Source organism: Strigops habroptila, chromosome 3 (genome assembly GCF_004027225.2).
Source record: "Strigops habroptila isolate Jane chromosome 3, bStrHab1.2.pri, whole genome shotgun sequence".
Classification (NCBI taxonomy): Eukaryota; Metazoa; Chordata; class Aves; order Psittaciformes; family Psittacidae; genus Strigops; species Strigops habroptila.
Genome location: NC_044279.2, coordinates 7,948,898 through 7,963,086, shown reverse-complemented (window position 1 = coordinate 7,963,086; position 14,189 = coordinate 7,948,898). Strand labels below are relative to the sequence as shown.

The following is a 14,189-nucleotide window of genomic DNA, read 5'->3' as shown; positions in this document are numbered from 1 at the left end:
TCCAGAGCAGAGCTGCTCCAGCCCTCACAGCATCTTCATGGCCTCCTCTGGACTTGCCTGAGCAGGTCCACATCCTTCTAACATCCCAGTTTCAGAGCTGAACTGTTGCCCATTAACTGCCCATTAATCTCAGACCCTCAAATCCCACACCTACACTTGCCTGCTCCATCTCCTTACTACTAAATTAGAAAAGCTGCCAGTTTATATCCAAACAACTATGTGACACAGGGAATAGAACAGCGCCATAGAGAATGCAGGATGCCAGGATCTGCATAAAAAATTGTATTTTATTAATAACATAAATAAGCACACATAACCCTTACACACATTTTCCAGTTAACACCACAAATCCATCTTACAGTAACTCCAGAAAAACAAACAAAACCAAAATCCCAGAGCCCACTCAGGAGGCCAACGCAAACAGGAATCACCCCCTGTTCCAGGCAACATCGAGACCACACAGGATCTCAGTGGAATTTGGTACAGTTAGAGTGGAGTCTCAGCAGTCCAGCTCTCACTGGTTCAATGCTGTGCTGTTAAATTCACAGATATTCTGGTTTAACTGGTACGTGACTTGATTAGCCTAAGGAAAAACCTTTAGACTACATAATGTGCGTGTTGCTGAACCAAAAGGATTTGCCCTTGGCATTTTTTAAGCCAGGTGCTGTAATTCAATGCTCACGGTCTGCATGTCTTGGTTAACAGTTTGCACCACACTTTCCCCTCTAAACAGACTTTGTGGCAAGTTAATGTTTTATTTCAGTGTATTACAGTCCTGTAAGAATCATGAATGCCACCTCGGAGTCAGTGCTTTGGCAGAAAAGCCAACCAAAGACAACAATCGACTTGGAAAACTGGTGCCTTTCCAAAGAGACTATGATGCCACTTCAACAGTGATGATTTCACACTTCCCAGTATCTTGATCTGTGCAGGTAACATGCAAGGAGCCATCCCTACATAAACGAGAAAGGTATGTTTAGGTCTACCCCAACACATAGCATGTTCCTGCATGTTCCAGAGAGGATAAATAACAGTCTTCATGCAGACAAAAGGAAGAACATTTATCAATATAGGGAAGAACATGCTTCAGTAAGTTGAAACTGAGTTTAGTTTATGGAGTATTTAGATATGCACTACTTGCCTTCCATTAAAGCATGTAACTTCTCTGCAGATGTTGGAACAGATTCAGGAACATGCTTAAATATTGTAACCAAGTTTATTTAGCACAGGTTTGTAAACAGAATATGCAGTAATATTATTCCAAATATTCATCTTGAGAACTCTGAGAAACAACCACCAGCAAATAAGCACATATTCACAAAGCATGAGAACTCGACTTTTAAGATGCAGAAGCAGTCTTTAAATACCAAGGATCTCCTTCAGCAGGGAAAACATTCATTTTCAAAATCCAAGAATTAGAGACAGTACTGAATCCTACTTCACCTAGACATCACGCATCACATTTAAATAGAAATAGATGTGTTCTAGTGAAGTTTCCGTCTTTTTTCACCTAAATATTACTAAAACCTCATTATTAAATACTAAATATTACTAAAACCCAAGTACTAAAAAATAAATACTAAACCCCCTCTCCTTTATAATAATGCAGGTTTTCTGCACTCCACAGTTGCACCTACAATCCCCAAGATGTTGCTCTTATCAACGCTAAGTGCAAATCTCTGTATGACTAACAAGGTATTTGAGGTGAGGTCTATCAGTAGAGCATTAATACACCTGATAGTTACCATAAGGAAATGAAGTGTTATTAACTCAAGCAGAAAAGAGGGATTTAGTTTTTTGGCACCATCTAGAGAACTTTCATGCTATTTAGAAAAGCAATGTGAACTTTAGGGCAGTCTTCAGAAGGCCAAACATGCTCCGAGTACTCTGAGTTCCACCTTCTGCTATCTTTAAACTATTGAGGCTATTTCAAATGAGTACAAGCACTCCCATTAAGTCCTGAAGAAATTTTTCTTACCTTAAATATCATTCCCATTCCCCACCCTGCCATGAAATACTTCATATTTTCCCTGTAATAAACAGATAGTTCTGTAAAAAGTAGATTTATGATGCCTTATTTCCTGTGGCATTGTTTCTCATGCTTAACCACCCTGCCTATGAAAGGACAGAGCCACAGGTTCTCATCACAGATGAGTGCTGCACATGAGAGGTCCTTCATGGATTCATTAACAACTAATACAGATTCTGCTTCAGTTTTATCTCAGCATGTGGGCATTCAGAGCTACCTGTCGCCCTTCCACAGGAAGTTTGAGATCCTGACTGCTCTCAAGCATGGTTAAACTGATCAACACTTCAAAAGCTGCTAAAAATACACCCTAAAATTGTGTTATTTCTTTAGGAATCCAACAATGAACGTGCAGAAGGTACCTGCAGAATTTACCCCTGCTAAGCCACAGGACACTGTAAGCAATGAGACCCTGAAATCTCTTGACACAAAATTAAGCCTTCTGTTACAAGAGAAAAGAACGCTTGACAGAAGTGTGACACAGGAAGTTAAGCAGCAGAACGGCAAGTGTTTGGGGTACCTTTTCATAGTGAGAACAGTCAGTATATCATGTAGGCCATCCTCCTTTTTATCTAAGTCCTGGAGTACAATCTATTTAAAACCAAAAAAGAACTTGATTAGAATTTAACTCAATCCTTAATGGAAGCGACGCAATAATCAAGGTGAGCAATTCCTTCTGTTTAGCAGCTCGTATTAATAATTCAACATCAAAGCATGCCCTGGTGGACTTTGTTCACCTGTAGTGCAAATCTCTGTATTTCCAGCTACCTGCACTACAGTTTCAGTGGTGTTCTTCCAGGATCTATCACCACGATAGCTGGAATACAACTGGAAATACAACCTACAACTCCCACAGACTACAGTAAGAGCTGAGCATGTTCCTTTACTTAGGATCAGTTCTGTAGTTACTAGGGAACAATCTTTCCCTATCCCCTTGAAGATCTTTGGGCAGGACTAAGGTGGAATAACAATTTTCTCAAGTATTCCATCCATTTCAAGCCCATCTAGACCCTCCCCAGTGCTTTGAGTGTCCTGAGGCCAAGGTGAGCTCATTGTCACCATTTCAAACAAGCCATATTCTCCCAATAGGTTGGCTCCTGAGCAATTATATTGGGTGAGGATTTAATCATATCATCTTACCACTGTGAAACAAATCAAATGTGGTCTTTAATACCAAGATCCTGTCCAATCTAGGAAGATTGGAAGGATCAAGATTGGATTGGAAGGATCAAGAAGTAACCAGCAGTACAGACACCAGCTAAATCACCACCTCCAGCAGCTCTATTTCTAGAATGCTGTAGATGTGTGCTACTGGAATGACTGGTTACGACAGGTCACCCAGGTGAGCTCACTACAGTGGTGCTAAACATCAAACACAGCCAGACATTCAGAAACTCAAAAGGAAAGCTTTGATTTTGTTTGGAAGAGCTTCAATACTTCATAACACGTTTATAGAAGAATGCTTAAAGAGCGTTTCCAATGAGACGTGTGTCATTCTAATATTGTAACCAGAAGCTTTGGTAGGGATGAGATAAGATGCAGGTTTTCTTTTCACATCTACTCGATTTCAAACTGGTTGATACTAAAGGTGCATGTGAATGTGCATATACTCACCTGTGCAAATTTACCTTCTTCACTCATGGGACTTTTCCCCAGTGACTCGTATAGTTCAAGGCACACAGAGGAAGTGTTTCCAGGAGCGTGCAGGGTGTGCTGCCTTCGAGCTGGTAGTGGTGTCCCTGATGGAAACAGCACCGTGAATTTGTCAGCCCCTGACTCGTCTACTCCCTTTAAAAAGAAAACAAAAGATAATTCATGCTTTGTCTAAGTACTTGACTGAGCTGGAAGTGTTACAGCAGTGCTCCACGAGAAAAGAAATGCAAGGTTCGTTCTGTCTGCCACATTTATCAACACAGCAAGTGAAAAAATGGACATAAATGCAATTGACATAAATAAAGGTGAAAGACCAGCTATTACAACACAGCAAAGACACGATCTATCTCCCCTTAAAATCAGGCAGCTTTTCCTGTCAATTTTTTTGTCAATAAACTGAAGTTATGACTCACTGCACTGCTGATCTACAGCCAATCTGTAGAATTATTAACAACAAAACAATACCATTCTTCTAACATCAGTCATGCATAAGTAGTGCTCTACGTTCATTGTAGCAGTAAAACTTTCTATGATAAATCATTTTAGCCTTACCTTAAGAAGAATATCTTTGGCAGAACATTCAATAAGTGCTTCTTCTTCTAACAAAGGATTCTCTTTCCCTAGCAGGATTCCTGCCTCTATGGCTGCACCAATGGGAATAACTTCATCTGGAGGAATTGAATTCAGTAATTCCACAGTTGGGAAAATGTCTTTGATCAGCTGCTGCAGCTTTGGGATTCGAGCAGACCCACCACACAGGACTACCTGGAAAACATGCCTTAATCATTTCAAATCTTTCTTCTGACAGATAAAAGAGACAGGTCATAATGTGCACTACAGAAATGCAAACAGCTCTGGGATATTTTACCATATGCAGGTGTTAGAAGAAAAACTGATGCCATCTTTGCCTGACTTCTGTTATTCTGTATTTGAAATTAAAAGAAATAGCTTGCAAGTTTGAATGGGGTCTTGAAAAATGTGTTTCTTACAGTAGTGAACAGCTTACTGAAGTAAGCTCCATTTTTAAAAGTTGAAGTCATAAAATAACATCAAGTTGGAAGGGACCTCCAGAAGTCATCTAGTCTAAACTCCTGCCCAGAACAAGAGCAGTTACTACAGGCTGCTCAGGACCATAACTCCATGGATAGAGATTCCACAGACTCTGCAGGCCTTTATTTCAGTTTCTGATTACCCTCACAAATTCTTTTCTTAGTATCTAAAATTTCCCTGTGGTGTCACTTGTGCTGCTTGCCCCTCATCCTTCTGTCATGCACCTAGAGGAAGGAGTAAATAAGGTTGTGTCTTGTGTACACCTTCCTACTTGATAACTGTATGCAGTACTAGTCTCCCCAAGCTGCTTCTTACAGGCGTCCAGCTCTGGAAGCAACAACATAAGGATGTGGACCAGTTGGAGTGAGTCCAGAGTAGGTCATGAAGATGACCAGAGGGCTGGAGCACCTCTGCTATGAAGACAGGCTGGGCTTGTTCAGCCTAGAGAAGAGAAGGCTCAAGGGAGGAGACCTCAGAGCAGTTACTAACACATAAAGGGGGCCTACAAGACATCTGGAAAGGGATTTTTTACAAGGGCCTGTAGTGATAGGACAAGGGGGGAATGGTTTTAAACTGAAAGAGGGGAGATTTAGATGGGATACTTTGAAGAAGGTCTTCCCTGTGAGGGTGCTGAGGCGCTGGCACAGGGTGCCCAGAGAAGCTGTGGCTGCCCCATCCCTGGCAGTGTTCAAGGCCAGGTTGGACACAGGGGCTTGGAGCAACCTGCTCTAGTGGAAGGTGTCCCTGCTCATGGCAGGGGGTTGGAACTGGGGGAGCTTTAAGGTCCCTTCTAACCCAAACCATTCTCTGACTCTATGACTCCAACTCTACCTTATACTTAACTTCAGGTACCTATAATCAAAGCAAAGATAAGAGTTCTAAAGATCTTGAGTCTATATACTTTGTTGGATCTGAGCAAAAATACTTAAGCACATAATGAAATTACCTCTGTCTGCAAAGAAAACAGGCCCCATAAATATTCTTCTTGTGGAGTTATAAAGCATACTCCAGACAAGCGATTTCTATTATTACCTTATTAATATCATCTGCTGTAAATCCAACTTGCTGCAAGAGCTTTTTAATGGCTTCTACACATTTACTAAAAAGCGAGGAACAGATAAGTTCAAACCTGGCCCTACAAGGAAAAAAAATAAAGATTCAATCAATGTAATCTCATCCATTAAAGACAAATACCTGAAATGAAAGAATGTATCTTCATCAGGGACTGCAGCGATAGGACAAGGCGTGCTGGGTTCAAACTTAAACAGGGGAAGTTCAGGTTGGATATAAGGAAGAAGTTCTTTACTGTGAGGGTGCTGAGGCACTGGAACAGGTTGCCCAGAGAAGTGGTGAATGCTCCATCCCTGGCAGTGTTCAAGGCCAGGTGGGACAGAGCCTTGGGTGACATGGTCTAGTGTGAGGTGTCCCTGCCCATGGCAGGGGGTTGGAACTGGATGATCTTAAGGTCCTTTCCAACCCAAACCATTCTGTGATTAATACATAGAATATACTTTGGTTTTCTAGTTATACCAGGTACTAAAAAGTTGGATTTTTTTAAATCGCTATTTCGCAATTATTAATCTTGACAAAGTGATTTTTGTTGTTGTTGTGAAAACATCTGTGCTACTGATTCCACCAACACCTACGTGGAACACACATTCATGCTTCTTTGGTGTACTGAGAGAAAACCCAGTACTGTTTTGACAAAACCCAGTATTGTTGCCTTGACCCATATGTGGGAAAAAAGCAACAATCCTGGAACTGCTTTGTTCCCTTTAAAATGGAGACACAAAGAAGCAAATGTGCCTTTTGAATTTCCAGAGGCAAATCAAGCTGTGTCCTGATTTGCACTCAAGCAGTAGGGTAAGCAAATTGAAAACCAAATTTGTGCTTGTTTCAGGCTCTTTCAAGCCTGAAGAGGAAGTTTTACCCTGTGTGAATACAGCAAGTCAAATTCCAGTCCATGGGACTGGCATCCTCACCCAGCACTGAGCCAGAACAAATTACACAGTATTGCTTCTCACATTGGCAAATACACTGTGCCTTATTTCACCAGCTCCAAGTGCTGCAGCAGTGGATGTACACTTCTGGAATTGAACAGTCTGTTTCACTTTGCTAAAGCTGCTGCTGGCTGGAGGAGCAAACGAAATTAGCTGAACATCTCACTCAATGAGAGACCATCTCATGGGAGAAGAGGCTCAGAGTAGGACGCAGCAGTATGAACAAAAAGACATAGAACATCTTTTACTCCAGCTGTCAAAAAGAGGCAAAATCAAGACGTCCATGACTCTTATCACTCTGGAGCTCACTTAGATGAAAGAGTCCAAAAGCCTTCTTTGTTTAAGGAAAACCCAACAGCAACAGTGTTCAAGGCCAGGTTGGACAGAGCCTTGGGAAACATGGTCTAGTCTGAGGTGTCCCTGCCCATAGCAGGGGGTTGGAACTGGATGATCTCAAGGTCCTTTCCAACCCAAACCATTCTATGATAACAAAACCAGTAAGGGGGTGGAATTACCTTGAGTAATGACAGTATCTACTCCCCTTTCATCAACAACCAGACTCCAAAGATGGGGCCTCCTTGTGCCTTTCTGTACTTTATTTTCTACCCGTTATGGCAATATTGTTAGTGTTACTACCCTAACTACTACAGAACCATCAATATGAAACAAAGCTGAAAGAAAGCAAGTTGATCTTCTATCTTGTTCCTAAAATTAATGGCATCAAAGAAATAAAATCCTGTTGAACATCCCAGATACCACCTAGAAGGATTTCAAGCATAGATGTCCTGGTTAAACCACAATAATAGTTTTATATAGAGCAGTAGTTTCAAGATTGACTTTACCTGGACACATTACAATCAAAATCCAATCCATCATACAATGAATCCACAAAACAGTTTGCACTTCCCAGTGTTGACAAAGAGTGCTTTGCAATATCAGCACTGTTCATTAACTTCATCATGGCTCTGGGATTTCCTCTAATATCATGTTTACAAGACCTACATTAAAAAAAAGAAGAGGTATCAGTTTAGAAATGCAGGAATTTGTGTGATCAGGGTAACTTTCTGAAAGGACAAACAGGTTAAAGTTATTGAGCTTTTCTGTAGACATTTTAGTATTACCTACAATGCCACTATTTAAAGCTCATAAAAAAATAAGTGTCTTTCAATTTCAACCAAAGAACACTGTGCAGAGACACCCTGACCTTGGGCATTAGTGTTGAGCATATAGATTTGAGTCTTTCTGAACAGATTCTCAGCTGAGCAACCCCCACAACTGCAAAGAATAGCTAGAAAAGAGCTGCAAGTTAACCAATTTTAACCACAGAGCAGAAGAAAGAGAACACTGAACATGAGGCACCTCAACAAAGTAGTATGTTTCATGCAAACAGTCTCCTTCTATGGTAGTATGCAACCGACCACCTCGAGATCACTGGAGTTAATGGTAATGCATCTGTTCATTTTTGCTCATCACAGGATGATGTGCCACACAGACTTCAGTCTGAGGACCCAAGCCCCTCGTGGTCCCTCAGGCCAACAAGAAAATCAAACAAAACCCACACAGGTGAGTTCCCTGCCACCCCAAAAGCTTGTGACTGAACGGACATAAGCAGCTTGTAGTCACATACATCACCTGAAACACCAAGTGGTTCATAGCTGAGCCTTTGCAGTTGAACACCAACTTCAGGCAACATCAACCCAAACTCAAGTATTTCTCAAACTTCCTCCTTAGCCCCCAACAACTGACTGTTCCTTTAGTATCTCTGAGCCACTTCACTCACAGACAATCTGCTACATCTGACAACATGATCTTTTTGAAAGCAAGCATCAAAGTTCCTGTCCTAACAGCAACATGCCTGGAATTCATACCTACCTCTGGAACTCAGAAGCCAAGTGTTGTGCTAGAGCTTCTGTGAAGCAAACACCACCAATGGTATCATCTGTGTTCGTAGCAAGCACACGGTATATCCCACTGTTTACTTCTATGACTGTGATAGAAAGTGATGTTCCACCAAGTTTATAAACCAACACATTGCTGTCATATTAAAAAACCCATGAAATTAGCATTAATAAGCCATATAAAACTATGTTAACTTTGATACACTGTCTAAAAACATTACTGACATATAATGTATTGCAGGTTTTAATCAGTTTTGTCAAGAGAATTTGATCTGGGGTGTATTTAATGCATTTTAGTACTACTGACTACTTGACAATGTTCCCTATAGAGAATTTCATACAGTGAGAGCAGCCAACGTTTTTCCTGTGATACAACTGAGAATTGAACATTACATTCAAGGCTATAGGCAAGAATTGTATGTGAAGGGTAAAAAATGCCAAGACAAAACCCATCTGGTTGAACTGACAGCAGTCTTTGGGAGTCTGAAAATCATGTGAATTATCTGAATACTCCTAAGGGAAACCCAAAGCACCTCTGAACCCAGGAACAACGCTTTAGTTCTGCTAGTGTATGTAAAATGACCCCATCTCCCTCAGTCAAAAACCAGCTATGCCCAGATCTGTTTAAGAAGGGACGGATTTTTCTTCAAGCCAATCAGCTCATTAAAGAGCAAGACAGAATCTGGGGATAAATCTTTAAAGACAATTCTTAAAAAACAAAACAAAGGTATTTAAACCACTCTGGATTTACAGCTTCTAAATTGTTATTGGCTTTATTGAGAGAAAAACCAAACCTCCAATCATTAATTGTGTGTTGACTGCTAAGGCAACACAGCATTCCCTCATTCGAGATTTCTCAGGACTTAAGTACAGCAGCTTCAATTTAAGAAGTAAAATACCAGGATTTTACCTTTTCCCAGTGGGTGAATCTTGGCCAATTCCATAAGCCAGGAGAGCTGCAGATGGTTCATGAATTAATCTCATAACATTAAATCCAGCAGCTGCAGCTGCTTCCCTGCGATAAGGGAACATTTCTTTTTATTTTAATGATTTCACTCTAGTTGTGCATGCTATTAAGATTTCATCTGAACTACATATGCCACCGACTCAGAACTTGTTTACAGCACTGTATTAACAAAGCTAAGTGACTGGAAAAGAAAGGTATCGAGATGTTCAGTTGCTACAGTGTTCCTCACGTAGTTGAATCTGCTGCACGCTCATTGTCAAAAGAAACGCTGATGTATCAGTCTATATACCCCATAAAAACAGCAACCCCCCCCTCAACTTCAAGACGAGAAAACCCACACTCAATCAAACTTGGTAACTTCTCTTCAGATGTGGTTTTAAAAGTTCCTGGAACATTATTTCAATAGGTATCATGCTATAAAAATTGATTTTACTCCCAAATCAAGTCACCGCACCTCGCTTCTCACATTTTCTTTACATGTTTTCTTGCAAGTTGTTTTCTCCGCTTTGAAGTCATTTTTAAACTTGTACACCAAAGCAATAGAATGTTTCATTAATTTCAGTATACATACTGCAACCAATGTTTTATGAACAGATTCAAATGCATTTTAAGTATCTCCTGACAGTTAAGCAAGAAACAGCTTATGATTATTCAGAGCTTAAAGTCCGCTTCTGTTTTCACACAGAGGAACTTTTACAGCAGAACGTCTTCCAAACAGAACTTCCAAGTAGGATACTGGTTGTGTATTCTGTTATATGCTCTCTGACAAAACAGTCCTCAACAGCCATGTAACACCACTTGGTTTGGTGAGTGTTATATGAAGGGATGGAAAATTATGGAAGGGGCTGAGAAACTATTTGCATTTCCCAGGGGACACTGAAGATCCACATCTGAAATGACATTCTATCCTGGACGATACCAAAATTCCCTCTCACTTTAGTTGATTCAGAATCTCATTTTGGATACAACAGTGAATTTCATGGAAAGTTTCTAAAGTCAGGATTTAATCTCCTGCTTTCAAATTTTCCCAGTTCAAATAATATCCCAATGTTTTGACCGGAGTCTAGCAGGAGAACTCCCACTGCTGAGCTGCCAGCTGGTCTGCTCTAGGCATGTTAAATAACACGAAAAACCTTAATCCTCTTACCCCAGGGCATTCTTCTGATTCTCTCCAAAATCAAATGGCACAGTGATAACAACATCGTTCACATCTGAGCCCAATGCAGACTGAGCAGTTTCTGTTTAAAAACACAGGCAGAACACACTGATTAAAAGCAAAAAACCCCACATCTTAAAAATATAAGGAGAGCTTAAACTAAAACATTATGATTTTACTTATGATTTACCTTTCATTTTACTGAAAATCAGTTTTGCCACATCTTCTGGGGTAATAAGTTTATTATCTATTTCATATTGAAGTTTTCCATTCTTCTCAATTACCTGTAAGCAAAAGCAACATACCTTTGTTAGACACATAACCTGCTTTCTAACAAAAAGTAACGTTTAATTTAGTTTCTGTTCAAAGTAAAAAGCACTGGAGTGTGTAAATACTTTCTGTGTTTGAACTCTAGGACGAGAGAATAAATGCTTCCAAGCTGCTATCAATGATCACCAAATAAATTGCATTATCCATCAGACATGACAGTGACATTCACATGAACCGCATTTGACTCCAGGCTTCCTTTTCCTATTAAGTTTTACTCAGTACAAAGCCAATATTTAGAACAAAATGTACTTGCCTGCTAAGAAGCACCATGATGTTATTACCCAGATATATTAAGAATCATCCCTTTTAGGAAGGGCAGAGAGAGATAATTTTTCTGTTGGACTGTGTTATGGTGGCAGATCTCAGAACATGGTTAAGTTCTCTATTTTATAAAGAGGAATATTCTATGTAGCAGCAAATGGACCTCACTGCAGAACACAAACATGGCCTGCCACGAATAACAACAACAAAAGTATAAGATGATACAAGCTATTCTGGGAAAGCCAGAAAAGAAATAGATCATACTCACTGAACATTTGCTTTCTGCAATGTATTTCTCTGCCTGTGGGTCACCGGAGCTGTCCAGACAAATTGAAAATAGCAAAATCAATCACATGCTCAAGGGTAATTGCACAAATTCATCTTGCTGATGCTCTTTATAACATCTACAGCAGATGAAGTTCTGCTTCAACCAAAATTCCCGTTTCCACTACAAGAATGCAATTATATACGAGAAGAAAAACTAATAGTTCTGACTGCTGGTATCTTTCAAATTCCCTTCCCCAAACTAATGACTGAAAAAACATTGAAAAGGGAAAACAAACCCCAACACATTGTTTTAACCTGCTATCCCAAATAATCATTATGAAAGATTTTGGTGGCATTTTTGTTGCCTTCACTGAAATAATGTGACAGCAATAAACCGACCATCCTTAATCCTCTATGACCTGTGTAAAGTTACACATCTGAAAAGTGCTGAGAAACACATCAGAATGAACATCATTTTGTCAACTCCTTTCAGTGAACGGGCTCTAACACATGGCCATGTTATCACTGAGTTTTGTCATATCTGATGCTAGACCTGAACCAAGAAGTTCAGTTCCAGTATCACTGTACCTGCGAGCACAAACTGTCACAGCTCCACTACCTAAAGAATCACAACAGACGTTACATCAATGTGTTTCACAGTTGTAATAAAAGCAATGCAAGGTTTCATGCAAATAAAACTGCAGTGCGTTTCAGCCACAGAAAAACATGTAGATAACAAGACGGTCTAGTTAAGAAACTTTAGTGTATATCAAAAGAGTATTTGCAACTCATGACTAAATTTCACGATTTGATTTTCACAGGCAAATTCAGACATAAAATCCTACATCTCCTTATTCATAGAGTGAAATAGAGAATGAGCAGTTCATAATGAAATGAATTTTATAGACGTGACTTACCCTCCTGTCACTACTCTCACACCAGATTAAAACGCCTTCAACACCAGTGCTGAGACCACACTTCACAGACCTGCTTTAAGAGAGAAAACCACCCTCCTCACGCTCCCTTTCACACCCCTTCTCTTACCTCCGCCCCAGGATCTGCTTCACCTTCACTACAGTGCTTGAAACATTTCTTATTCTACTCTGCTTTGCAGCTAAGCCAACAACCTGCACGGAACAGAAGGGAAAACAGAAGCGAGCACCAGGCAGCGCCGAGCTCCCGTCCCTCCCTCCCTCCCTCCCCACCCCACCACACGCCACGCAAGCCTCACCTCCTCGCTCTCCGAGAACGCAACCACCGCAGGTGTGACCCTGTCCCCGGCGTCGTTGGCAACCACATCGGCGCGACCATCCTGCGGACACAGGCACCGTCCGTGAGCCGGCTGCGCACCGAGGGACCAGAGGTGACCGCGGCCCGCCCGCTCCCCCCGGGCCCCTCACCTTGTAGACGGCAGCGCAGGCACAGCTGGCGCCCAAGTGAACGCCGATGGCCGCCATGAACACCTCCCTCTCCACACAGCCCGCCGCCCCACAGTGCTCCGCGCGCCAGCCCAATCCGCTCCCTTCTCCTCCCCCGCCGCCAATCAAAACCCGCGCAGCGCTCAACCCTCAACCAATCACGGAGAGGCGCGCTTAGAGGGAGGAGGAGCAGCCAATGAGAAAAATTAAAGGGGGGACGTCATCAAGCATGGCAACGGGGCAGACTACGGGCGCTGGCGGCGTGGCGGGTAGGGGCCGCGGAGGGTCGGGGGAGAGGCGGGGCTGGGCTGGCTGCATGTCGGGGTGTGGAGTGTGAGCTTGTGAGCTCCATGTGAGCCCGGGAGTCATGGGCTTGCTTAGGAAAGACCTTTAAGATCATCAAGTCCAACCTTTACCCCAGCACTGCCAAGTCCACCATTAAACCATGTCAGTGAGGGCCTCACCTACACGTGTTCTGAACGCTTCCAGGGATGGTGGCTCCACCACTGCCCTGGGCAGCCTGTTCCAATGCCTGAGCACCCTCATGGTGAAGAAATTCTTCCTAATATCCAATCTGAACCTCCCCTGGCACAGCTTAAGGCTGTTTCCTCTGCTCTTATCACTTGTTACTTGGGAGAACAGACTGACCCCACCTCTCTCCATCCTCCTTTCAGTTGTAGAGAGCGATAAGGTCCCCTCTGAGCCTTCTCTTCTCCAGACTAAACCCCCCAGGTCCCTCAGCCGTTCCTCATCACACTTGTGCTCCAGGCCCTGCACCAGCTCCGGTGCCCTTCTCTGGCCCCGCTCCAGCACCTCAATGTCTCTCTTGTAGTGAGGGGCCCAGAACTGAACACAGGATTCGAGGTGCAGCCTCACCAGTGCCCAGCACAGGGGGACAGTCACTGCCCTGGCCCTGCTGCCACACTGGTGCTGTTACAGGCCAGGATGTCATTGGCCTTCTTGGCTGCCTGGGCACAGAAAATAGGGGTTAAAATGGAGAACAGCGAACAGAGCCTGTGCTGGAGGGGTGTGTTTTATGTCAGTAACATCTCTCATGGTTTAGCTCTAGGCAATGAAGCACATGGAGATGGTGTAAATATGTTTTTTACCCCAGTGCTGTGGTTATTAGCGAAGCAGTCAAGCTGAAGCACTGATTTTGCATA

General features: G+C 42.2%; 1 protein-coding gene across 2 annotated transcripts; it reads right to left on the bottom strand.

The window, feature by feature from the left end:
• Positions 1-245: 245 nt before the first annotated feature.
• On the bottom strand, positions 246-13,095 carry HSPA14 (heat shock protein family A (Hsp70) member 14). Of its 2 annotated transcripts, XM_030478503.1 has the most exons (14): positions 13,009-13,095; positions 12,840-12,920; positions 12,653-12,735; positions 11,610-11,658; positions 10,941-11,034; positions 10,742-10,832; positions 9,538-9,642; positions 8,602-8,763; positions 7,572-7,727; positions 5,762-5,864; positions 4,232-4,444; positions 3,641-3,814; positions 2,547-2,617; positions 246-953 (listed from the first exon to the last, which is right to left on the bottom strand). In XM_030478503.1, exons 1-14 carry the CDS (start codon positions 13,063-13,065, stop codon positions 875-877), a joined length of 1,518 nt encoding a protein of 505 aa, XP_030334363.1. In that variant the 5' UTR covers positions 13,066-13,095; the 3' UTR covers positions 246-874. The 2 variants fall into 2 exon arrangements, with proteins under 2 accessions (XP_030334363.1, XP_030334364.1); XM_030478504.1 differs by lacking the exons at positions 8,602-8,763; positions 9,538-9,642.
• Between the last annotated feature and the right edge of the window lie 1,094 nt (positions 13,096-14,189).